General features: G+C 40.9%; 1 protein-coding gene across 6 annotated transcripts; it reads right to left on the reverse strand.

Annotated features, from left to right (window-relative positions):
* Positions 1-244: 244 nt before the first annotated feature.
* Positions 245-18749, reverse strand: C20H1orf159 (chromosome 20 C1orf159 homolog). Of its 6 annotated transcripts, XM_064470093.1 has the most exons (11): positions 18627-18749; positions 17353-17467; positions 13583-13738; positions 13346-13436; positions 11749-11824; positions 9691-9795; positions 8702-8767; positions 7215-7349; positions 5083-5108; positions 4710-4740; positions 245-3004 (listed from the first exon to the last, which is right to left on the reverse strand). In XM_064470093.1, exons 4-11 carry the CDS (start codon positions 13415-13417, stop codon positions 2907-2909), a joined length of 609 nt encoding a protein of 202 aa, XP_064326163.1. In that variant the 5' UTR covers positions 13418-13436; positions 13583-13738; positions 17353-17467; positions 18627-18749; the 3' UTR covers positions 245-2906. The 6 variants fall into 6 exon arrangements, with proteins under 6 accessions (XP_064326163.1, XP_064326161.1, XP_064326162.1 ...); XM_064470091.1 differs by lacking the exon at positions 13583-13738; XM_064470092.1 differs by lacking the exons at positions 13583-13738; positions 18627-18749 and adding an exon at positions 18467-18559.
* Between the last annotated feature and the right edge of the window lie 7805 nt (positions 18750-26554).

Consider the following 26554-nt stretch of genomic DNA (forward strand, 5'->3'; position numbering starts at 1 on the left):
CGCCACTACAGGTAAGGCCATTATGGGTGGCTTTTGCCATGGTTGTAAGGTGTGAAGATACACTCTGCAGAAGAACAGCCTGGCTACCCTACTGTAGGACTGGGCAGGATCATGCAGCAGACTTTTAACATCAGTTCTGGTGGAGGTAACATGCCATATGAGCTGAAACAATGATCTACTTTAGGTGCTAATTTTGCTGTTTTCATTCTGTGCTTGAAAGGGAAACACATGAATGACCTCCACAGTCATTAAAAAAGCTCAGATGTTTATTTTGGCACAATTTAAAAATATACAAATACATTCAATATCAGTGATCACTAAAGCCAATTTTTTAAAATAGATATAAGTATGTATTATTATTTTGGAGGGAGATGGAACCCAAAACATCACATTATGTATCTAATTTGACAGTGCAAACAAATGAGAAACTGTTTAGACCAGGAGTCCACTGTGTCAGACAGCAATAAAAAAGCTGATCAGTTCCTGAAACACAAGAAATAGTAAATATACTTCCTGCATTTCAAGGAGTTTGCTGGGGGGGGGGGGAAGAGTATGGGAAGGGGAAGAGATATGTTATCATTGAGAAAAACTTGACTGCACAGAAGTTAGAGCATTAGATGCTTGACATTAAACTAAGTTACAATATGCACTTGAGGATAAGATAGGGTTCAGACAGTACAATGGCATGAATGATTCTTCAATAATTTATGAGTAGAAAGAATATATTAGCAACTAAGCAATACAAGAATGCACTATCATTGACAGATTCGCAAGCAGAAACTCCCTGCTTTCAAAGGTGCAATTTCTTGGCATTATTTGCATAGTTACTCCTTTTCCTTAGTGGTTAGGAAAGTATTCAGCAACTAAGTTCAGGAAAAGCCTATGACCTCCAAATGTAATTTCTACCTGTGGAAAATCACAGCAGCACAAAGATAAAGAGACATCAAAATGACAGAAACAAAACTGCCGCCTCTTGAACTTGGAACATACGAACTATAAAGCACATTCCATATTGAAAGCTAAAGTGTCTCAAACTGGCATTGTCTGCTGCCTTTAGTTTTGTCCAGAAGAACTAAAATTTTATTTATCATTGTGATAGAAAGACAACCTTAAGTTTCCCCACACAGCAGTTCAGGGTTGGTTTTGTTTTGGCACAGGGGCCTCTTCATGGTTTGTGGTTTAACCCCAATCTTTGCCCCAGCCTGTTTGAATGCTACAAGAGATCTCATTACCTTGTAAGGAGAGAGATAAAAAGTAAACTAAACTGCACTGCAACTTACATGAAGACAGGTCTATTCCATAAGTTAAATATATCCCCTCCCATCCCAGTTCTTATCTTTAAGCTTTTAACCACAGAGAAAAGGGAACCTGGATGACAAGGTTTGGACTCTCCATATGGGTGTCATGTCAGCTCAAGACAGTTACATTCACATTTTCCTGAAAAAGAGAACCAACTGTTCCAGTTTATGTTCGTGCCAGTGGGTGCTGATGAAGAGCTTCCAAGTAATTTATTCTAGGAGCACAGTCCCATAATGGTGTGCCAGCTAAGCCAAGACAGACAACAGCAACACAGGTAGGAGGGAATGCACAAGCTGCATAGTTATAACTTCACATATGGTGACAGCGACACTTCAACCAATTTAGCAACCTCAGGTTCCTCACTTATTTCCCAGTCACCCACTCTTTCTGCCTGTACTACTGTGCCCATTATGCTGATATACATGTTCATATGGCAACAGAGTCAGCCATGCCAGGAAAAGAATTGGTGAAGGATAACTTAAGCAAAAAAAGTTATTTTACAGCTACTTTAAATTTCCTGATCAAGTGACTACCTGGCCACACAGCTGGCATAAGATGGGCACGAACAAGCATCTGAGAGTGGCGGCTATTTAGGCCGGCACTTCCAACATGGAAATACTCGCGGAGCTCCAACAAAGGTGCTGGCCTGCAGATGCCAGGCATGTCAGCGAAGGGCTTGGCCAAAGAAACCCCTTATTGCGTTGGCAGAAATTCACCTGACCTCTCCAGTTCATCTTGATACTGACGTGTCTAATGGATACGCAGCTACCCTGCAGGAGTTTTGGTTTTCCCTGAACTGCTGTGTTAGGGGAAGGAAGCTAGCGGAGACGGTCTTTGCAGGACAGACATAGCAGCCTTTCAGTTACCAAGCCACAGCAAATGGCTCTTTATCCGAGGACTGAGCTGAAGCCAACTGAAAAAGCTTCCCAACAAATTCCCACACTTGGGATTGGACCCATACTGGCCACAGCCTTCAAAGCACCAAGAACAACAGTATCTGGAGAGTGGGTCTATATTCACAGTTAAAAACCAGGGTCAGCTATGTGATAGGCTGAAGAGGATGCTCCAGGAGGCATCATTTTTTGCTTCGAAAGGATACTGCATGTTAAGTATTGTTATATCGTCCTACGACGTTAAAGCAGTGGCACTTAGTGTTAGCATTTAGATCTGGGTCCTTCAAACAAGTCCACATCCTTGAGTAATTCCAGTATTTTGTGTTGGCCTGCAGCACCGAGGCATTGAGCTCTGGGGACACAGAACACATCACAACACAGGAAGAAGAACTTGCCAGGACTAAAAGTGTATCAAAGAAAGGCAGATTTCTTTAAATATTTTAAACACAGCCTCTGCAGGAGACAAATGAAACCACAGAGCTGGAATAGTGCATTTCAAGATCACCAAAGCAGTTCACCAAACTGGGTGTAGCCTGTCATCAGTATCTTTGCTTTAGTTCATTTCTCTGTTAACATTTGGCACGAACCCTTTGACACAGTAATTTGGCTTCCATTTAGGTCAGCTGCTTGCGATGTTTTCCTGGCACTTCAGTGGATTCAGAAAGTTTCTTCGACACTGTGTACACTTAAAAAGTCCTCAGTCAAGAAGGAAGGCTAAACATTGCTGACCCTGGTTTCGGAAGAAGAGATCATAGCAGCAGATGCAGACGTCACTAGAGACCGTTCTCGTCTGACATATCGTGGCTTCCGAACTGAAATGGTGGGCACAGAAACATCATTAGCACCTGCTGTATAAGCACGCCTTTATCATTAATTCATAACACCACATGCCATCCAACAATTCCTGAGTGACCAAAGTCATTCTGGACCTTTAAAAAAATTAAAAACCACAATCCCCCCTCCCCCCAAACCACAAAAAACCCTACATACAGCTGATATAGCAAAAGTCCATACACAAACTTTTTAAACAAGCTTCTAACGGCCTCCTAAATAAGGTGCTCATTACAAAGTGGCATTTCCATTATTTGGAAGTGTTTACAGTACATGTAGCTTTCCATTTTCAGCCCTAATAAAACCTCCACAACTGTACTTTCTTTTTAAACGGATATATAAATTAAGGAAACTAAGACTTTTCACTTTTAACTGCCAGACCCAAACCAAGCTTGGAACACATCTTAAAAAAGTATAAAAGTTAAAGACTGTGTTAATAAAAATTAATTATACCATCTTGATGAAAGAGGCCTATGGATACATGAGGAGTGAGACCAGAAATTTCATTGACCTCAGAGAGCCATTATTTCTTAAGTTTTTAGAAGATTTGGTCTGTCTCATTTTTAAGTCACCGCAAGTTCTGTCAATGTCTTGAAAGTACATGGATCCAGCATAGAGACAAGATATATTACTGTATTACCCTGTCCAAATAAATCTACTTTCCTAGCCACTCAAAATTTCATGTATAGATATAAAATTTTCTATCATTTGCAAAATATATCCTTTACTACCTACTTCTTTTCAAACTGCACTACATGGTCAGAGACACTTAATGCCTTGACTTCATTAGGTATAATCCATTGCCCTTTTAAATATCTAAATATGAGTCTCCCAAAAATATATTTCATGCCTTATTAGGCTCTCACTGGCCCATTAATAATATAAGAACAGCATTTAATATTTCCTCAAAGTAGCACATATTTAGATGCCCACCAAAAAGCAAGGTTTTGCTCTTGGATTACCCAGACCTGGTCTAAAACAATGGATTAGAGTACAAACTTCTCAGAAATATTTATAGGTTGAAATTATGAAAAACTGGGGAGGAAAAAGGAGACAAGCTGAGGGATAAAGTGTTCCCCAAGAAAAAAAATTCTGCCCAGGTTTCACATGTATTAACCCCCCCCCCCTTGCCAAAAAGAGCCAACCTACAAACAGCCCCTCACACACAAAACTGTATATTCCAAACAGTCTGTGTTGTTTCAAAAAGCTGAGAAGCTTCAGATCAGCAAGCCTGCAAATGAGCCAACCTAGCATTGTCAAGAAGATTCCAATCCTGAAAATAGGTCCCAGATTGAATAATTTATTTTTGACCACTTATGAAAAAATACTGCATCTGCTGGTAAGACTTGCCTGTTAGGATAGAGAAGAGAGAAGTCGAAGGTCTATTTTAGGAGCTATCAAAGATCTACTTTAACATGTTAAAGTACTCCATCAGTACTGTATGCCTGTATTAAAGCAATAAATCCTATCAAAAAGGTCTGCTAGACATATTTCATTGGATTTCTGTCCCCTCAACAGATTCCACAGTTCTACACCAGGATTTACAGGTAATTGTTTTGACGTGCTGTGTGTTCTTAGCAAAACCACTTTGAGATTGTTTGCCTACTTTTCAATAGCAAGTTGCTTAAGAGGGAAGCCAACAGGTAAAGTGTTTGTAGCAGCGTGCCCCAGAGAACAGTTCCTCACCTGAAGAAGCTGGGGGAGGTATCATGGATGCCTGCATAACAGAAGAATGATCATGTCAAACAAAGCACCTTTTGTCTTCACAGTCTTTCATTTAAAAAATACAGGAACATTTTAGGGTTCCAATGATATTTAACATTCACATAGTCTTTCTTGGAGGAAGTAACTCAATAGAATTCATACAGTCAGTATTCATCTTTCACCTTTTTTTTTTCCCCTGTTTGGACAGAGAACCCCAAAACATCTGTTATTTTTATTTCGGTCTCTCATACATCAGATTAAGTAGCTCCCTAATGAGCTGTTAGAATTTTAAGTTACTGTTTACTTGATTTCTTAATGCTTGCTCATTCCTATTGGAAGGACAGAATTTACTTACTGTTTCACTAGGCTGGAGAACAGACGCTAAAAGAGAGAAAGAGAGAGACTAACCATCATTAATCTAGAAGGTTAGAACTGCTAGTTTCCTAAAAATACATGTGTGCAACAGAATAGTTCTACTGTTAAAAAATAGTTTTGTCAAAGACTACCAAAACAGATCAAAACATTCAGAAATCCCATTAGCAGAATACATTGTCTGCAAGACTCTTTTCAAGATTAGAGATAAAGGGTTGCAAAGGTCTCCAAGAATGACTTATTTTGCTTTCAGAGAAGGTAGCCACAACAGTATCTCTTTAATATGAAGAAGCTTCAATAGGAAAAATGGTGCTTTCAGCCAACTACCAGAAAAAAGCAGTACAAATAGAAAACAACTGAGCAGTGAAAGATGCAACCCTTTTATACAAGAGGTTGCCGCCTTTATTGGCCACATGATAATCATCATCCAGGCAGAATGAAAGCTAACAGGATAATAAGCCAGAGAAATGTTTCTAATGCTTCTCCTTCAAAGGAGGACATCAATGCTTCAGCCTGCCAGGCCAGAGGAAACCACCAGTACAAACTGTGGAAGTCAGACCAGTATCACTGAAGCCTCAGAGGTTTGGTGTCCTGCCAACTTCAAAGGTCACAGCACAATAGCTCTTGAACTGCTTAAAAACTGAAGGAGAACCTTGCACTAACTAGATTTGCTTGACACATGCAAAACCAACCTAGAAGTTTCAATATGGCAGCTGTGATTAGGATACCAGCAGTTCCTGTGGCACCAATTAATTTCAACCTTAGGTAGCTGTCGTATACCTTTACATGAAATAACACCAGAGTGTGGAATTGTGATGTTCCATGAAGTTCCTATGACTAGATACAACATTCTTAGCCAAACAATGGAAACATACTGCTCCACCCACCCCCTTCTTTTTCTCTTTTTAAGCTTATTTCTATTGTGACAGTCTAGTTGGAGTTTGGTCCTGTAAGGCATGAATGAAAATAACAGGAGGTCTATTTGTTTAGCAGACCTAACCAGTAAACAGCTTGCTTTCAACAGAAGGAGCTCTAACACAACAAATGCTGTGCTAGAGGTTGTCACAGATCAAAGTGACTGCATAGAAGGGGTGAGACAGTCATAGATCAGCCTCAATTTTATGCAGAACACTGGGCAAAATGGAGACAGCATCTTCCACACATTTTGCTTATCACCTCCCAGAAGCTGAAGACCAGTAAGACGTGGACACGGAACAACTTCACAGAAACTGAAGCATCTGAAAGAGCCAGATGTCTGCATAAAGACTTGGTGCCCTGTGGCTAAGCACATCCCAGGTGATCTTTCCCTAGCTTTTCTGGAATTTCTTTGGCATGAAGTTAGGTCCCTAACATTTTAGTTACACGGCTTCACTTCTCAGCAACAGGAATGGCAGAAATAAAGAATAAATTACATTATAAAAGGAAAAGCTAAGGGGTGTTTGCATTAAAAAAAATAATCAGGCTGTTATCTCTTCCAAGCCCCAGTAAATCCTGCTTTTAGAAGGCAAACACAGTTGAACAAGTAGCGCAATAATGAGGAAACTCAAACTCCACTCCTCCTGCTGCTGACACATCCATAGTAAGTACACTGCCCTTTAGTATTACAGTTCCTTCTCTCTAAACCAAGAGTAAACAGCAACTGCTCTTTGTAAGGCTTTATAAACATCTGGCATTTTGTATACTGAAATAAACAAGTATTATTAAGTTCTATAAAAATGCCCTCTGTACCAAAAGCACCGACTGATTTACGGTTTTTTTTCTTTTTCCTTTTTGAAATCAGATGTCCAATATTCAGTGACAAGTAACATCAAGTATTGCACTCTGGCAAGTGTTTGAAAGCTACAAAAAACAATAGCTGGGTTAGCGAGAGATACTGTGTAATATGCACCTAAACACAAGACTGAGAACAGACATCCTCTGCACTGACATGAAAACATGACACTAAACACATAGCAGGAGAAAATTTTTCATTAGTTTGCATTGCTTTGGATTGTCAAGAGATAGTGTTCTAACTTAATGTAGCTACTGCTGACATGAAATTTAAAACCTTCTAAATTAAGAAACTGAGCAAAGGCCAAAACTTTCGAGATTAAATAGACAATGAGGTATTTTTACCTTTGTTTCTTCTGTAGAAAACATTAGGAAGTTTATTGGCACGTTTGAGGTAGAAGAAAGAAGCAACAGACAGAATCAGGAATAAACTGATGAAAAATGTCCCTAAGATGAGAGAGGCTGCCACTTCTGGGCCCCCTGTAAAAGAAAAAAAAGGGGGGGGGGGGGGGAAGGGGAAGAAAAAAAAGCTATTATTCACTGTTCTAAAAGAAGGGTTAAACAAAAGCTAAAGACCAACTTCCTGATATTCGTAGGAGAAAAAAAAAGTGGTGTTTTAATACACAGGCAGACCTCACTGAGAGATTTGCAAAGATCTTTCAATACTCATTTCATTATATGAACAGCTTCCCCAACCCCACCTACGAAGTGCCAGGAAAGCCTTAGCCTCTACTTTCCTGAAGACAGCCACAAATTCATAATCCATCATTCTGTTCCTTTTATATAGCTTTCAAAACTAGTGCTGTGTGGCACTAAACATTAATATTTTTCTTTTATTCTTTAAATGAAGTCTCCTAAAGACAGAACTTGTCAACATACGATATACCCCAGTACAGTACACCCAGTATTATGTTTTCCACAAGTGAATGACATAGAAGCCATCCCAAGGAGGCAGACATTAGCAAAAGGTGCCCTCCCTCTCCTCTATCCTGCTTTCCCTACCTCAAAAAACGCCCTGCATATTTAATCTTAAAAACACAGAACAGCAGAATATGATCCCAAAGAGCAAGTATTTTAACAAACAGAAATTATTTATGAACTTTTTGGAGACAAACTAGGACAACAGATTTATCTGACAAGCTCTGCTTCAGAAGACCACATTCTGAACAGCACTAGATACTTCCAGTCAGGTATACACATGTGACAAGACAAATGCTAGCAACGAATCAACAGTACCCAAGTTTGACATGGCTGTTTAGCTTTCCTTTTTAAGAGCACTGATGATGAGCACTCACCCTGTAACACTAAATCACTTCATTTGACTTTCTATCTCTTGCTGAGGTGTACAATGCTGCTATCTAAATATTCTCACCAGTATTGAACAAGTATTTTTAGGAGATTAAACAGAAATGACTGGTCAGCAGTAATAATATCAACCTACCTAAAGGCTAACCAAGATGCAATGGATGTGTAACATGTTGCCTCACCCCTAAAAACCAAAACTCTTGTGGCATAAGGTTCAAAACTCAAGTTACAGGGTTTCATGAGTAACCAGCTCAACCTGTACCAGAAAAATCAGTTCAAGATCACTAGGACAAGATCAAAGAACCATTCCATAAAATACAGTTACCGCAAAATTCAGCTGTAAGATTTATGAAAGATTCTTGTTGAGAGCAAGCCAGAAAAAGTAAAAATGGCTACTACATTTAGAATAAAACCCATGCTGCAGCAAAACACGTTTTACAACTTGTTTCAAATGCCATGTCATGAAGGGGCTGGGACACAGTGAACAGCACAAAACCTGCACTCAGTAGCTATTTCCATTTACTCACCTATGTTCTGGATGAAAGGGGTTACAGTGCTTATATTCATTTGGAAATTCATTCCTCTGATACCAGCTGTAATAAAAAAAGAATATTTTTAAAGTAAAATCTGACAAAAACACTACAGATTTGCTGAAAATCTTAGTAGAAGGCTATTATACTTCTCAATAATTATTTGAAACTGTATAAGAATCCTGATTTCTCCCATTAAAAATTCATTCTTGATATCACTTTTGAGAATTTAAAAGAAAAAAGGAAGCAAACATGCATCTTCATAGTTTGTCCAAAAAGAAAATTATTCACTAGTGCATTTCCCGGAAACTTGATCTAAGTTTCTTATGTCTTTCATTAAAAATATTTACAGGGAATTGAGTGGTTCTCATCTCTCAAGGAAAGCACATGTACAAGATGAATCTAGCCTTCTTAATATAGATTTTTCAAAGAACTCAAGTACAGTCTGAGCTATTTTGTGCTCTGGAGAAGTCCCTAGCAAACACCCACAGCAAATGCCTTTTTCTTACAGCAAAGATTAGAGCAGCCACAAAATCCAGTATTCACTGTATGTTTGGATACAGATTCCACTCTGTAAATTTAGTTATTTTGATGCTTAGAACTTCTCTTTTTATTTTAAGAGCTCACACTGGGCAGAATGTTTTGGGGGGTTTTTTATGCCGCATTTGGCTTTGCGGATTAGGCACTCCATTACACAGCACGATTTGATTTTTTTGCCCCCTCTCCCAGACTCTGGAATGGTTCCACAGCACTCTGCACAGCTTCTGCAAACTAGATTTCAAAGCTTCCATAGGTTTTGTTGCATGTTCAAACACTCAAAGTTAAATGAGGACTTTGGAAAAGGCTGAAGTTTTACAAAGGAAGGGGGGAACAAAATCTGCAACATTTGATGCCTTCTTGAACAGTCTTTGCTGGGCCACGCATGCAAGAAGAGATCTCAGTACCAAAAAACACCCATTAATGCAAAGGGACGGTAAATGACTCACTATTTCTGCACTCAGTCAGATTGTAAACAGATGAAACAGGAAGGGTTTCATTTTTGCATTTAATGCAGCTGCTGCTACCATCCTCATTCCACCGTCTGTAACAACCTGCATAAGAATAAGATGTACAGAGGTTCGAGAACAATAAAAGCGACACCGGAGATATTTCCTAGTCTTCAGAAAAATGTAGAGGCAACAGAAATTCCCTCTGTTTGGTCTACTGGTTACAAACATCTCCTGCTTCCTATTACATTACACAAGTTAAGAGGTTTCATTTCAAAGTGTTTATTCCAGAAAAGATATAACCTTTCAAGGGCCAAAAAGGAGAAAGAATTATAAGCAAACAACTCCCAGAGGACAACTTCAACATAACTGCATTCACTGCTTCATGTTTTCATTTTGAGAAAAATGGGAAGTGTCTAACAACCTGTAACTACCCTCAGCAATACTGAAAAAGCAGAATTTTACCATTTATTTTCAGATGTCATAAACTGCCAAAACAAAATTTAATGCCATCTTAATATATAGTCCTGAAAATAGGAGGAGGCGGGGGGAGATGCTAAGAACCAGAAAGAATGTACTTGGATGAAAAAAAGATGCTGGCATCCCTATAGTTAGTCATTTGAAAGATGGCAGGCAAAATATATGAATACTGCCATAATACAGTCTTTTTCCCATGCCTCAGTTCTCTCAAGTATTGCACTATTTGTTTCACTTTAAGAAGAATCCAAGCCTGTTTATTCTGTGACAGATGGCGAGTGTTTTGTATCAGTCACCCCACCATGCAGGCTGGAAACTTTCATCCTGGCCTATGTCTTTGACATTCAAACCTCTCCGTTTATGTTTAAATGCACACACTGCTATGTCTTTGCTAAGGACAAAAAATAATTTAGGGCACATCTTCAATAACAACTTCATTTAATACAATAAAGCTGTGGTGGTTTCACTTGAGGCTTAGACTTGAGACATGAAGATTAGAAGGATATTCCTACTACATCATATTACAGTCCACATTTAAAGGAAGAAAACTTACTGTGCTGGCTAAAATCCAGTTCTATAGAGCCTTGAGCCAAACTGGTATCAATTATCCCATAAAGCAAGCCATTAGTAAGGTGCTGATTTGAAAACAGCTGTGCTGCTACATTTTCCTTAGAGAGAAGCAGCACATTTGATGCCCACAGTAATAAATTATATCTGACATTTAATCTAAACACAAACAGACCCAATGTAAGGGCAAAGACTTTCTACAGTAATAGGGAGAAAGCATCAAAGCGCTTATCTGTCACCAAAGATATTGGTAAATTATCGGTTTACAATAAGATTTAAGAGAACACAGTCCCATAACGTGGGGACAATTATTTATACCATATCCAAGATCATTTAGAAGCAGAAATGAATGCATTAAACAAAGCAACAGTTACAGAAGCTAATGAAGCAGTGAAAACAGATAGGCCTAAAACGCTTTAGCAACCATCACAAGGAAATGTGTGAACCCAGAAGGGAACCCCAATTTTTAGTCACTAATTCTCTTGTTATTGTGGGCTCTGAGCCCGTTTTCCTCACTTCTACTCTGATTTTAAATAAAATGGCATAAAAAAAGACCACCATTTTGCTACTGCTGAAGAGTGACAAAAGAAGTTTTTACCTCCATTTAGAAGGCGACAACTCTACATATACGGCACAAGGAAGAACGAGATAGTCTGCACTAACAAGACAATACAGAAATTATTCTTAATGCTCCCTTAAATATGCATTACAGCATTTTTGCTTTTTATGCTTATTATAGGGGCTTTTCAGGCTTTTAAGTATTTACAATAGCTCGTACATGATCGCTAAATAAAAAAGAGAAAGAATAACCTGCTTAATAGTTGTCTATTCTTACCATGCAAGAACAACTTCTGAGAGTCATACAAAGCATTACCTTGTGTATACAGAGGAAGAAAGGCTTTAATGTGCATGCACTAATTATTTTGTTTTCACTCCCCAGTTAATCAGGCACTAAATTTTGGTGTTAACTGTCAAAAACAATCTGTAATTTTATTAAACAATGTCACACTATACCTGGACTGCACTGGTTGGTTACTGGACAGGAACTGTTTGAATCCAACCTATCCACACAGCATTCTGTTTCTGAAACCTAGGAAAATAAATTACATTTCACACAGTTCTTAAGTTTACTAAAATGCTTCAAGAAAAAAAAATCTACAGAGAACATAAAGAAATAAGCAGTAACCTCAGTTAAAACTTGCTGTAACTTTTTCTTTTTGCATTAAGCAACCTTAGAGGGAGAGAACAAGCTAGATGCATCATCACGCTGATTTTGACCTGGCAGCTACTACCCAAACTAACACTTCAAGAACAAACACACACTCTGGTGTTAACATTGGACAAAGCCTCAGAAAACTGCTTTAGAAATATACTTGCTAAATTCTTCAGCGAAGCACAGTTGAGGGGGAGTTATCCTTCCCACAGCACCATGCAAATGCCCAACAGGTCTGCTCAGAAATACTACTGGCCACATGACTGGCAGAAACCAGTTTTCACTGGGTGCCCATGTTGCAAGTGACGATAACATCTACATTCAACAAAGCAATCCAGCTGAACTACAAAAGCTTCTCCCTTCAACTTTTTATATAAAAGAATAACTTCACGTATCCTGAAGGCACATAATTTGTTTTTATTTTTTATTTATGTAACAGTCAGTTTCAAAATCATTTACAAATTACAATACGTGGCGACATAAGCTTAGAGATAAATGACTGATAGAAGCTCTGTGGTTCTTTCGAAAGACAGCAGTAACATCCCATGTAGATTTGGCATAGCCACTCTCTGAATCTGAACAAAAACAAGCCACAAAGCTTCCACGCCTTTTAAAGTTTTGCAGGTACATTCCCCTAAAGAATATAGCAAGGCAGGTCAGTCTTAAAAAATGAAGTATTCTTGGTCAAAAGCAATAATACTTGACCTATATTCAGCCATAGGAGTAACTTAAATATACCTAACATGTAACAGGCATTATTATTCTGCTAATCAGCAAACCCACCAAATCTAGGGGTGACAAAGATCAAAGTTTTCAGAAGTGTTTGGGACTGTCAAAACTGAAATTAGTAGGCTGACTTCACACTGTTAGTGCATCAAGGGAAGGCAGACTACAGTAAAGAACCAGAAGATCTATAGGTAACATGCTTAAGACCAGTTTCTTAAAAAGTTTTATTGGTGGAACTCTCCCGCAAGCAGAATTTTATATTCTGACCTTTTTCTCAGACTTGAAGCAATGTTTGCTTCAGAGCTTCTCACTCATTTGGAAAAGCTCACTTTCGGGTATCCATGTTTTGGATCATTTGTAGTTAAACTGCCAAGCAGCTTGAATACTGGTTTTTTGATCATCAGGGTGCTTTTCCCACATAGTGTGAGGCATTAGCAGTTGCATCCCTGCTAGCCTACAAGCACATGACTAGGAAGAATTCAATGCTTTAATGGGCAATCAGCCATCATAGCAAATTGACCCACTGTAAAAGTTTCAGTTAATGACTGCTAGCAGCATAGGTCATTTCTGTTTAATTAGAAAGCCTTCTATAAACTGCAGCGTGAGGGGAAAATAATCTGATCCTTCTGTTTTCATAGCACGTTGCATGACAAAAAAACATGAAGTACCTACCGAACTTTCAGTAGATTTGCCGGCAACTTCTGCTACAAGTCTAGTTAAGAGAAGGACATACGGCACCTCCATGCCCAGGAAAGACACAGGTCTAAATAAGAACAGGAAAATAAATTAAAATGTCTTATTAACGACAGAGAAGTTATGCTTTCCCTTTGTTAAGGAACTTTTGCCAACACATTACTTTTATTTGAATTCAAAGGCCTTTAAATTAAACACACTGGGGGAATGACTTACCTTTGTTCAAGATACAAATTTGAGACATTCAGAGTTTTCCCTCCAGCTGCAGAAGGGCGGGTTTCTGGCTATGGCAGACTGTGGTTGCTAAGAAACAAGGAGCCTTATCAGTCTGCTCCAAACTGGGCCATGCAGACACTACTCCACACCCAGGATCTAAAAATCAATGCGATTGCAACAGAACGGTTACCGCCTGGCACCACCACTGATAAGCCTCCCCAGTTACAGACTCCTCTGGCTGCAGCATTGAACTGTGATGGATTTGTATCAGAACAGAGAGCACATGCCACTTTGAAAAGGCAATGCTGCAATTAATTTTTGCCATGACAGCACAGTCATGAAACATTAATGAAGTCTGACTGTTAATAAGTAGTATTTCACAATTGGCTGAGAACAAACCTTCCCTGTGTGGAACAGAATATTGTACACACTCTGCTACAAGCCTTGTTTTCCCACCCCCTCCACTTTTGCCACATAACACTACACATAACCTAAAGTCCACATTTCTTACATCAAATTGGATAAACTCAAAGGTGCTATGTCATGCTTGATCTGCATTGTTCGGACACCCCCTATGTCAATATTATAACATCTGGCTATTCTCTAGTCAATATAATGTTGGACGCCACACCCAGCTCTCAGAGCTACTGTACCTGCAGCCTGGTAGCTTTACAAAAACATAGCCTTTCATATTATAAATACAGCATGAGGACAGACAGGGCCCTCTAACCAGAGCTTAACATGAGGAAAGTGTCTGAAAGAAAGCCTTCAACTGTAGGGGAAAACTCCTTCAGTGACTCATTTAACAAACTGAAATTTGTTACTATTTTTGTTCACTAAAAATCCAGTGGGTGAGTTTTAAATTACTGCAAAATATGTATCACGACCTTTGGCGAGTTGTTTTTCTGAAGAACAAAATCATCGAGCAGTTTCTATGATTCATTTCCATTCAGTTTTTCAAACCACTTACACATAGCCTGTTGCCTCAGTTAGTTCAGCTTGGTGGGAACACTTACTAACCCCTGCTATCACCTGAAAGCTTCAAGATCAAGGACTGAAAATCCTGAAAACCAAACTCCAGCCTTACTGCCACAACTAAGTTCTACAGGTAGTGAGGATTGGGGCAGAGCAGGAAAGCTTGCGCTGTTGTGAGACCTTCCAATTTAAGCATAACAATGGATGTCAAGTCTGTCAGCATCAGCCTGCAGCATCCATGATTTCATCAGTTCACATGTACATACATGTAAATAAAATGACACCTACACTAGAATGAAAAGCAGTCACTCACACTGTGCATGAGATACTAGCTGACAAAAGTTCCAGACAGTGCCTGACTGGCCTTGCTGTTGGCAATGTAGATTATAGGAAGCAAGGAACGTAAGAAGCAAGGAGCCTTTCACATGCAGAGATTCTCCAGAGTGACATGTTAAGAGCTAGCAGCTTTGGAAATGCACGACCACCACATCCTGGAGTGAAAATTAAGATGGATTAAGGCAGTTTACAGCACTGCTGGAAAGTGTTAGTACTGCCACAAACAGGAAGGAAAATTTAGCTTTGGGAATTTTACACAAGGATGGAAAGAGGCATTTCTAATCTACAAAAAGCTTTAATGTTATATTTTTGAAGCAAGACCTGAGGTGACAAGATACTTCAAATGCAAACACCTGCTTTAACAAAAAGGTGAAGTCACCTCAGAAGATGGAGAGAGACAACCTTTCTAGAGTGCAATACGTACGCGCCAAACCCAAGAACACCTAACTTAGAGCTTTGATGGTAACAGTTTCTTCTTGCGCGCATTTGAGCGGAACAGAAGCTACTTACAGCTCTGTAAATGATTGCTGATGTAGGCATTGCGCTTATCTAGTCTGACAGAGAGCTTTCCACTTGTGTATGACAGTATATGAGTACTTCTATAAATGCCATGAATAATTCCATTTCAGATAACGGTGAGTGTAGCTTCAGTTTGCACATTTAACCTTTCAAAACCAGAGTTTTTTTACTGCAACAGAAAGGCATAAAAAGAAAAGTTGGGTAACACAACTTTAGGGTTTTTCAAGGCAGTCCAGTAGAGTCTAATGTTTAAACAATCCTCAGGATGTGTATAGAGATGGATGTATTTTAAACAAATAAACTAAGATACTAATCAACACTAGTGTTGCATTTATGGGCAGATACTTGCTCACAGCCACGAGTGATTCTAACAAACTACAACATCTGCCCTGCAGCCATTCCAGTAGAAATAGGACACAAGATCTATTCGCTCTCAAATCATCAGCCAATATTTTTTATTTCTGTGACAGAGAGACATTATCTAAGCTTTAAAAATATATAAAAAAATATATATATTTGTTATTATTTGGGGTTTTTTTTGTTTCAACCAGTTTTAAGTGCAGGAAAAGGAAAGCAGATACAAACAAGCTGCTTTAAATCTTCCAAATATATTAGATGTCTGTTATATTACTCAATTTACATTTTACTCCAGGTCCCAGAACCACTTCTTCACATTCTGCTGGATTCTCTATTGGCCAGTACAATGAGGCAGAAATTCAAGCTATGAAGGTAACACTAGATACCTACTTTATTTTAGGGTAATGCCCATGAAAGGTATCAGACTTAAGCATTCATATACTTTGTATGTAATAATAAAAAAAACATATTAGTGTTCCTGAAGTCTGGTTGTGCCACACCTCAGCAAGGTTGGAAAGAGCTCGTGACTTGTAAGTCAAAGAATAAATCAAGTGCAGAACTTCCGAACAAGACAGCAGCTTCAGGTAGTCATTTGCACTGTCAGCTGGTCTCCCTCCACAAAACCACAGAAGTAACACAACTCATTTTACTGCTTTCCAGCCACAAGTCAATCATAACTGTTCTATTGCCAACCCGAACAATATTTTACACCATAATTTTGAGAAAGGAAAAAGCCCTAGCACCTCCAAGACATCATCCTGTATACATGAATACTAACCATGCCTCTGAATGAAGTAGCTGAAGCTTTAGTTTTTAAATTAAGTACATGAATTTGATTAGGATCAGACACCCACAGCAAAACAATTTACAAGCCTGTGGAATATGTTTCATGTTTGGCAGAGTTTTCTCCTTAGATTACGGGGGAAAAAAAGAGATAATGCTATGCAAAAACTGGAGCCCAAATTAGAAAGTATTTATGCTTGAGATGCCAACACAGTTTTGAGAACACAGACATTTTAATTAAAACAAGTATTTCACACCAGAGTTCCACATTTGAAACAAATCTCAAATCACTGTCAACTTGGATCTCAAGTACCACAATACACATAAGCTAAGCACATCAAGATTCACTAAGTGAATTCTTCCTCTTGTTGCTTTGAAAAAAAAAGAATGCAAACAATTCATGAACACTAAGCATTAGAAGACTTTCTCCTCCCACTCTTGGAAGCAAGTGTTCTTTAATTCATCTTTGTGTCTACATTTCCCATCCATATAGCTGTGTATCTATGATTTCTGTTGTACTATCAGTATCTTTCTTGCTTAAAGTGTTGCTGGAGCACTGTTTGAGTAAGGTAATTTTCTTCAGGTACATGCAAAAAGATGGCAGTAAAAAGAAACATTGCCTAAATTTCAGGTGGTTTTATAATTCACTCAGCAGACAGAGTTTGAAACTACATCACACTCGTTCTGCTGCTAAAGCCTTCTTAATTCCGATGTGACCTTGAATTAGTCGTGATAAAACAGAAAAGTCAAAATGCGGTCTCACAAACAACAGGCTTGTGAAGGCCTAAACTCTCACTTACCAGCTCCTTCAGAGGTAAGCACTGGAACACTGCATCTTCCTTAGATAACGCTGAAGGCTTGTGGTATGTGGTTTACTGCTAATTTCCCATTGACGCTGCAACTGTTTCACAAAACCTGCACCGCAGAAAAGCAGATATGGGTTGTGCTTAGAACAATCTTTTATAAATAAAAGCTGAAGGAGGACTTGTTTTTCCAGCTTTCTTCACACGCACCGTGAAAAAAACTATCCCTACCCTTACATCAAAATGATTATGTAATAGGCCAGCAACCAACAATTAAAAATACACACCTTCCGCTCAAGACAATGATATCTACTTTAAGCTAGGCTTTGCTTCAAAAGCCTGGAGCGAACACTAGTTAACATTTACTATTGTTCAGTCAACAAGAATTTGGCACTAACACATACTGCTGTTAACAACAGTCGTTGCAGCCTTAAAAACCGAGAGCAGAAATGAACACTGGTGCAATTCGGTTGCCAATAGCACAGCTATACGCTACAGGGGAGGATGCTTTGGAGACTGACCATAGGCATGGCCTGGTTAGGTTTTTCTTCCTGCCCTAAACAGTGCAAGAAAACGCTGTGTTACAGAGGTACGGATTTGCTTGAAGTTTGTAAAAAACAAACAAAAAACGCTACCAAACACCAAGAACTGTAGTAAACTGAGTAGGTGTACTAGGAAAAAAGTATCTAAAGTTTTACTGAGCCACGAGAAAGACATGATTCGTTTCCAAATGCGTCTCGAAAATATCGCACTTCAATATAAAACGCACCAGGAACGAAATAGCCTTGAAAAAAGCTGGGCAAGGAGGAGGAGGAACGAGGGGCGACGCTTCCCCCGCTTTACCCTACATGGCAAACCACGGCCCCCTCACCGCCCCCAGAGAGGGCCGGGGGCTCCTTGCGCGGGAAAGCGGCCCCTCAGTAAGGGCACCTGCCGCCGCTGCCCACCGCCGGGCCGCCCCATTGCTCGGGGGCCGGCCCCAGCCACCCTCCCCACCCGGCGGGGTGGTGCCGGGCCGCGGCCGGTCCCCGCCCGGCGGCGCTGACAGGGCCCGCTGCCGCCTGAGGCCGCCCCGAAGGGCTGCGCCGCCGCCCTCAGCGCCCCGCCTCACCTGCCCGCCGGCGGCGCCTCACACACGCCCCGAACAATGGGGCGACGCCCGGGGACTCGGCGCCCGCGGGCCCGCCGCCCGCCGCCCTCCTTCCCGCCCGCCGCTCCACGCCCCGCCGCCGCCTGAGCCAACCGGCCGCCCTCCCCCACCGCCTCCTCACCTGAGAGAACAACCTCCGGCAGCACCGGCGGCAGGTTCCCTTTCGTACCCCCCGCCCTCAGGCAGCGCCCTGCCCGCTGCTTCCCACCGCGCCCTGGGAGTTGTAGTTCCCCCTCTGCCCGCCGCCGCTCAGCTTCCCCGAGCGGGCCCCTCGCTCCGAACTACAAGTCCCAGCAGCCTCGGCGCCGCGCCCTACCTGTGCCCTCCTCCCCGCAGGTAAATCCCCTCCCTCAGCGCGTTCCCGGGGCGATCCCGTCCGCGCTGCCTCCCGGGAAGGGGAGTCCGGCCTCCGGAGCCATCCCGGGCAACGGGCGGGCCCCGGGACTGCGGCTCCCGGTGTGCCTCGCGCCGGAGCCGCCATTTTAGGCGTTGCTTGGCGACGCGGACGCCCCGGGAGGGAGGACGGAGCCGCAGGTAGGAGGGCGGGAGGCCTGTTCCCCTCAGGACTGCTGCCAGGTGGGGTTCGTCGTGATCCAAGGATTAAATAGTGCGTTAAAGAAGCGTCAGGAGGGGGAACACAAGAAGGCTACGGCGCATCTGAACCCCTCCCAGGCCTTGACATGTTACACAAGTCCTTAAATATCACCTGACAGCAGCCTCCTGACAAGCATCGGGGTTTCTTGCAAAAAAGGTCTTCCTTTCTTCTTCCTTGAAGAAAGGAAACTTTGAGGGATGCCGTGCGATGCTGGTGTCCACCAGGGCGACACCCGCTGCAGAGCTGCTCGCCTAAGCATGCCGCTGCCATCGTGTCTCGGCCCGCGAACGGCCGCTGCTGCAACGTGGCAGGAGCGTTTCAGCCTTGGCAAAACGAAGGCGTGAAACGGGAGGCGAGATCAAAGCTGCACTTCTGGTCCGAAATCTACGCCTTCCTGCAATGGAAATTACCTAGCTCTTGAAGAGGAGAATTAAAATTTGTTCCAAGTTTGAGGTGGTAGTACATTTTGTTGCAAGTTATACAAAGATTACAGGCAATACCAAACATTATTTGGGTAAAGGTATAGATTCTATAGAATACTTTTTTTTTAATAAAAGATTTTGACGTATTTAAATTCATTGCAAGTTGCTCTCTCCTGGACCACGTATGGAAGTATTGTTTCCAGTAAAAAAAAAACTACCTAGTTGAGTGTAATAAAGAATATTCACGTTCAGTGTTACTAAATATTTATGTAACTGTGCAGATGAAAACTGACTGTAGCTCTTTACAACTTCCCTAATCTGAATACCTCAGAAGAACTAAAATTTACGGTGGTTTTTTTTTTCCCCCAAAAGTAGGTGCAACATTTCAGAGCAGAACCTGGAATCTCAGAGAAAGGCTTACGTGCACTATTCTCAAGACTGAAGAAGTCGGCAGGAAAAAGCTTTCACTGAACATTTAATACAGCATTCCTGCGTTTCTTCCCACAAAGTGTGGATATATGGTATAACTCAGTGCACTTTGCTAAAGGGAGATGAAGACAGGGAAAGTGGGTGGACAGACCTGATTGCTTTCTGCTCTTTGTGCGTAGCATCCAACGATACGCAGGACACAGCTTCCGATAAACACACAGTAGCTCAAGTGCTGAAACCGCAAGTGAATTGTTATCATTGGTTTCATTTGCAGTTACACAGGACTTTCAGAGATGCCTAATTCGCACATCAGCAGATCAGTTAAAACAATTCTCAAATACCTTTGGATACCTTTGAGTTACTGGATGCAAACACACAGGTAAAATTATACCATGACAAAGTATTTTGACTTAAAAGCACTACTTCATCTCAATATCAGATTCATCCTTATCTCTTCAAAGATTAAGCCTTCTGCCTTTTATTCTGTTCACTGGCTTTAAAACTTACAATGACTTCATAGCCAGGAGAAATATTTCTCGCCTTCTTTTCTTAGCTGTGCATTGTGGTTTGCATTTCTTTATAAATGTGTCACTTGAAATTTGTTCTGCAGCTCCGTAAGCTTTTTGTGATCCCTTCCCACCCCGGTCTTCTACTGGCGTTTCACAAAATAGGACTCTTGGCTGAATACATTGTGTGAAGGTGTGATTGGAATTTTTCTTGCCCAACAGATTCAACGCATGTAAGAGGCTGTGATTGAAATCCTATGAATAGTTTAGTAGTTGACACCCAAACTTATTGCATTTCTCCCTAACCTGTTACACTATAAAACTCAGTACCTTTCTTTACGGCACACCTGTGCAGGACAAGATGGGCTACTTGCATGGAGGAAGGAACAGTAGAAATTTTAAGTTTAGAATTTAGGGTCAACAAACATTTTAATTTACGAGGCAGAAAAAAGTTCTGCACATGGACAGGCGTAGCTAGTTTTTTTGGTGTTTGGGTTTTTTTCCCCCATAGTTCAGAGGGCAGCGCTACCGTGAAATAAAATTGCTGGAAGAGAATTGTAGAGCTGGCAAAAAAAAAAGGATACACTGAATATTTGTCTTTCTGACTGGTCCCGTAATTATTGCCGCTGCAGCACTAAAACTAAAGCGCAGGCCTTCAAAACTAGGTTGCTGCTCACGAGCACGTATTTTACCAGAACAAAAGGGTGAGTAAATGAACAGGACATACAGTTCAAACTGCTTTTTGGAGTGACCTTTCCAGTCTGGGGGTGGGGGGAAAGTGGGAGGTTATCGAAGTTTCACTGTGTGAAAGTGCAAGCCACTATGACAACTGCAACCAGACACATGATTAATAAAAATCCTTTCCAAATATGTCTACTATCCCTCAGTAGTGCTTTTAAAATTATTCTTACCATATTGAATTATTCCATTCAGCTCTGTTTTTTAAGGTTTTCTCACACAACACACCCAGACATCTCTTCAACCCGATGTTGGCAGACAAAAGTTTGCAGCGGTTTTAATTGTTACGTGTTGTTTTGAGTGCTTGGCAGAAAAGGTGTTGAAATCAGCATTCCTTTAGTAGCCAGAGAATTACAAATTGCTTCAAAATAAACAAAACAGCTCTTATTGCATGTTAGTTAATGGAAAGATCTAATCTATCAACTCTATTGTCAGGCTGTGAGAAAGGAAAACCAAAAAATCCTCTTTGAGATCATGTTATCCATTTTCTCTGTAGGGTATTTCCAGTATATCTGTGTAATATATAGGCATCTCCAAAAGTCTGTATAGCTGGGAGGAAACCACACTCTTTCTGCTATGTTTAGGAGGTACTTCAGCATCCTGCAAGTTAAAGCCTAGCCTTGCTTTTGCAGTGGTTATGTTAATTAGATTTCTGTACTCGGCTTCCCCGCTTGTCTCTGCACCCAACTGCCACTGAAGTGTGCTGTCATTTAGACTTCCTGATCTGTGGCTTTTAACAATTGGTTGAGGCAGTTGCCAAGATTTCCCCCAAGAGACAAAGTGAAAACACTCTCACTTTGCATGTTACGTGGCAGCTCTGAAACAAAGCAGAAAACAGAGCGCGCAGTTGTTCAGGTGATGATTTTCTTCAGAGACTTCTGTTCCGTGGAACGGCTGCTGTTACAGAAAGATGTTCGGTTGCTGCAGGCGCACTAGCAGCTACCCTGATTCCTTTCATCCCCAGCGGAGACGATGACCAGCTGCTTTCTGATATTGCTGTCTGGAAGGACACACGGATAGATCTGGGGAATGGGGATGAGACTACAGGTTACTGTAGAAAGCTGGGTGCCTCTGAGCATACTTTAGTCCTTATTCCTTGGAGCAGTGACATTTTTCAGCGAATACCATATCCTTAAGGAAAAAGCTTGGAATATTGACTCACGTGGAGCATAACACCATCTGTACCAACGCTGACAAGTTTTCCCAGATCAGACCTACTATACTTCTGGTAAATTAAAGCGTCAGTCCTTATATGTACTTGCTCCTATTCAAACTGCCCCAAATTAGTCATGGTCTTTAATCTTCTACTCTGGAATTCTATCTATTAGGCTGTTTGCCCTGACAGTGCCTCTAAATGTCATCATCTCAGATATCCAGGGTTTCTCTTCGCTCAGCGAGCACTGCTGATTTCCTATTGACAGTTTTGAAGGTCTGCTTTTGATCAAAGCAAGAATAGGAAGGCGTACGCCTTTTCCTCTTCAAATCAGCTTTAAATGATAAAAGTCTATCGGTAGGTTTGCATTAATATTAAGGAAAAGCTCCAAAGCTTTCTGTTTTTGAGAAGAATATACGAGTTATTTGTAAAATATGTAATAGGACCCAAACAAAGCATACCAGATGGTAAATGCTGCTCCCCTTCACGAGTGCATTTGCTCATCCTGTACTTCTCCGGCAATATTACCTGGGTGGCACACAGCTAGGCAGCCAAGCAGAAAGTTATTGCTCTCGAGCAGATATGACCTACATAACAGACGTAAAAACATTAGTTGCCTTGTCACGAGAATCGCTGCTAGGACTGACGTCATTTTATGGTCTGCTAATCCACTGGCAATATTTCTGTTAACTGGGGAAACATCTTCATATATTCCCGACACGTACGGTGACCTTTTAGAACTGTATTCCCAGTGTAATCGGATAGATTGGGGCAGTTTAACCGTTGGCACGCTGAGATTACTTAACTGTTAATTGAGAGATATGAAGAGGATTCCCTGACTTCTCATTGTTTGGTTTATGGGAATTAAAGACCTCCTTGAGAAACACCTTTTGGTCAAGCCAAAGGATATTTCAAATGGTAGCGTTTGAACTAAAGCATACGGGTCTATCTACTGCCGTGTATGATGCTCCTATCAGGCAGAAGCCCTTTGTTTAAGATTTTCTACTCCCAATACACCCTTCACTTCTTTCCTGTGCTAACTATTTTTGGGGAGGGGTAAGCAGGGAAAGGGCAATTCCAGACCAATTTTCATGGACAGTTTGACTCTAATATCGTACCATCAGTTTGTGCTACTATGGTTGTTAAACTGGGATTTTTAATACTACCAGGATGAACATGCACATCACTTGATTTACCAGCTATATTTTATTTACAAGTTTCTTTTAAATATTTTTTCCTTTCTCTAGGAAGGAAAATGAAATCACAACTCCTTTTTATGGTTAATCCTGAAAGTTTAAAAGTAGAAGACAAATGAAAAGCAGTCACAGACTTGATGCATGCAGGAGATGTTCCCAGACTCCAAAAGAAAACAACAGATGGGCATAATAGCTGTCTGGGTTACAGCAGGGTATGAGATAAGCAGTTGACAGGCTATAGGCTAGTCTGATAAGGAGCAAAAGGCATTCAAAAACAGCAAGAAATTATTCTTACGTCCAAGGTTGCTATAATTTGTGGCAGAAGAATTCAAGTCCTTTTTTTCCCCAAGCTAGACCCACCTTCCTGCCTGTTAATTTCACAGCACCTTTTCATTTAAAATATTTTGCGAGTCTGTGTTTAAGCTCTACCAGCTGAAATTCAAGTTTTATCTGAGAAATACAGCCAGAAAGAACTGAAGGTAAAAGCACACGAGAAGAAAAAGCAGTTCAAGAAAGTTTGACCAAGGGTTAATAAGAATATTGCATTGAAACTGAAATGGTTCCTGTTTAAAAAAGAAACAACCTAACAACCCCCGCCCAAAACAGTACGGTCAGAAGCATACAATACTGTCCTCGAACAGAAAGAAGATCTACCATCAGCAAAATAAGGAAACCGATGCTCTGTAACTATGTTTACTGTAAAAAGCGTTGCCACACTCTCACTGGCAACCTACTGCCGTGCTCGGGGTTTTATTGACACCAGTGGAAAGCTAGGAGTTACTGTAAGCGTGCTGCTTATCAGATAGCTCAATGGCTTTGCCTGTGTAATTACCCCGCTCTTATTGTAATAATCAAGTAAAGAATAGAAGCTTGAAAACGTTTGGTTTGTACAGTGCTTTTCAGCCCTTGCTGGTTTTCTGTTTCTTTTCTCTAATGAAGAATTCCTGCACAGGAGAAAAATACCTTTGTTTTTCTTACCTAAATACTGATATGTAAATCCCTTAGAAGGAATCTACACATTCTCAGCTATCTGCAAACCACAGATTAGCTACCACAGGCACAGCAAGTTTATTCTGCATTATTATGGCTTGCTCCTTTGTGTGGTTTGGCTTTTTCCCCCTTTAATCTGTTGCTATTTCGCACGTATATGAGGCCTAGCAAGCTCCCCGATTCTAGTGCTATCTTACCACTTTGGGGCACATGTATATTTAAATGTGGCATTTCTAAGACAACTACTTATTTGCATCAGATGTTTTGCCATTAGGCAACAGTTGCAGGTTGACATGCTGTGGTATGCAAATTCAAAACATTTTAGGCTTCATCTGAAATTTAGACGTGCTGGGAATTGCTCATCGCCTTTATCTTGCCTTGCCCCACGCCTGCAGCAGGCCAGCGAGACCCAAGAGCCGCTGCCTCACCCAGGTGCATTTGTGACTGCTGTTCCATACCTCGGCCCCCGCCCCGAGCACCGCCATCGTGCTGCGAAGTGCCGCCCAGCGCCTGACCCCGCCACCAGGAACCGGGCTGGGAGGCACCTGCGTGGCATCGCGTCGCCACTTGGACCGTCCGCCCCTGAAACAGTATCTTACTTGTTAGCTTTGTCTGGATTTATCGTAGAACCTGAGATGGTAGCAGGTATTTCTAGTAATTTTACAAAAAGCTCTCTCCGATATTGTGACACAATGATCCCGTGTACCGCGTATCCATGTACGCTACGTACAATGGTCAGATAAACGCCGATATACAATTTGGAAACTTCGACGCTGTATAAATGACAGCTTTTAAATGCATAAAAAAACCTCTAAAAGTTGAAGGTCAATACATGACAGGTAAGCACTTTTGTATTTTCTTTGGTGAGGAACTATAATTTCAGCTCTGAAATTTAAGATCATAAAAATTACCTAGTTTAATCAGTCTAAACATCTATGTGTAACCAAAGGACCACAACCTCCAAAGCAGATCGGCCCATCCTAAATATTAAAGATGACATTTGCCTGGGAAAAAAGTATTGAAAAGAATTATTCAGGACAGAAATAGTCTCTGGAACTCCGCAATTTGTGTAGATGAATGTAATACTGATTGAAAAGTCTGTCGATTCCACTGTATCCCCCCCCCCCCACACACAACTATCTGCTGATTTGTAACGCGAGGGGGATCTGGCTTTCCACTCAAGCTATTTCTGTGTGGACATGGAAGAGATTCATGGTGACTTATGTCGTCTCTGGTAGCTAAATTTTTCTAATACTAGAAGTTGTACTCTGCAAATCGTACAAGCGATGCTCAGATTTGGGGTTTTTCTCTCCTTATGTGTTCGTTCTTTGTTATAAAACAAACCAACATCTTCACATGCAAATATTTGTAAAGCACACAAAGGTAGGAGGTGGAAAACCATAAATATTCATCATTCATAATGACACATTTATCTCTGCATGTTTAGCTGAAGGTAAATTTATCAAATATGATCATTATTTGAATTACAGCTAATAAGGTTTAAATCTTGTGCAATTTCCATGGCTTTGCAAACATTACCTATACATTTCACACAGGGAGAAGGGGAGGGAGGGAAAAAAGGGGGATGAGGAATCATGCCTGAGGCTCTTGCTGCGAGGACAAAGATTAGGTATAATCTATATAAATATACATGAAAGTGTATTAAAGTTTTAATGCTTCTAGTAATACATCACTTTAATTACTATCACACTGAAAAGAGATTTTCAGTGATATATTGACTTCTATTTAAGTTTTATTAAAAAGCAAATTGCATTCTGCTTTGGTAGGATTTTTCGTTTGGGTTGATAACCACAAAAATCGATGTCAGTGAAAGTATATCTCAGCAGCCTGAAGAGATCAGTGTGCTGCGGCGGTGTCCCGGAGCGTAACAGGCGCTGGCGTGCGTTGCGTGCCCTGAAATTACCTAGAACGTGTCTGTGAGTGAAGGAGCAGTGTCTGGGCAAGACGAACAGCAGCGGCTGTGCTAAGTTGAGGGCAGGAGCAAGAGCATAATACTCTT

The sequence above is a fragment of the Phalacrocorax carbo genome, chromosome 20 (genome assembly GCF_963921805.1).
Source record: "Phalacrocorax carbo chromosome 20, bPhaCar2.1, whole genome shotgun sequence".
Classification (NCBI taxonomy): domain Eukaryota; kingdom Metazoa; phylum Chordata; class Aves; order Suliformes; family Phalacrocoracidae; genus Phalacrocorax; species Phalacrocorax carbo.

Excerpts from the sequence above, each read along its gene's own strand:
- C20H1orf159 (XM_064470091.1), bottom strand. The coding sequence starts at position 13,417 with ATGGAGGTGCCGTATGTCCTTCTCTTAACTAGACTTGTAGCAGAAGTT. Across the intron at positions 11,825-13,345 it reads GCAAATCTACTGAAAGTTCG|GTTTCAGAAACAGAATGCTG; the intron begins GTAGGTACTTCA and ends TTATTTTCCTAG. Across the intron at positions 5,109-7,214 it reads TTTCTACAGAAGAAACAAAG|CGTCTGTTCTCCAGCCTAGT; the intron begins GTAAAAATACCT and ends TCTCTCTTTTAG.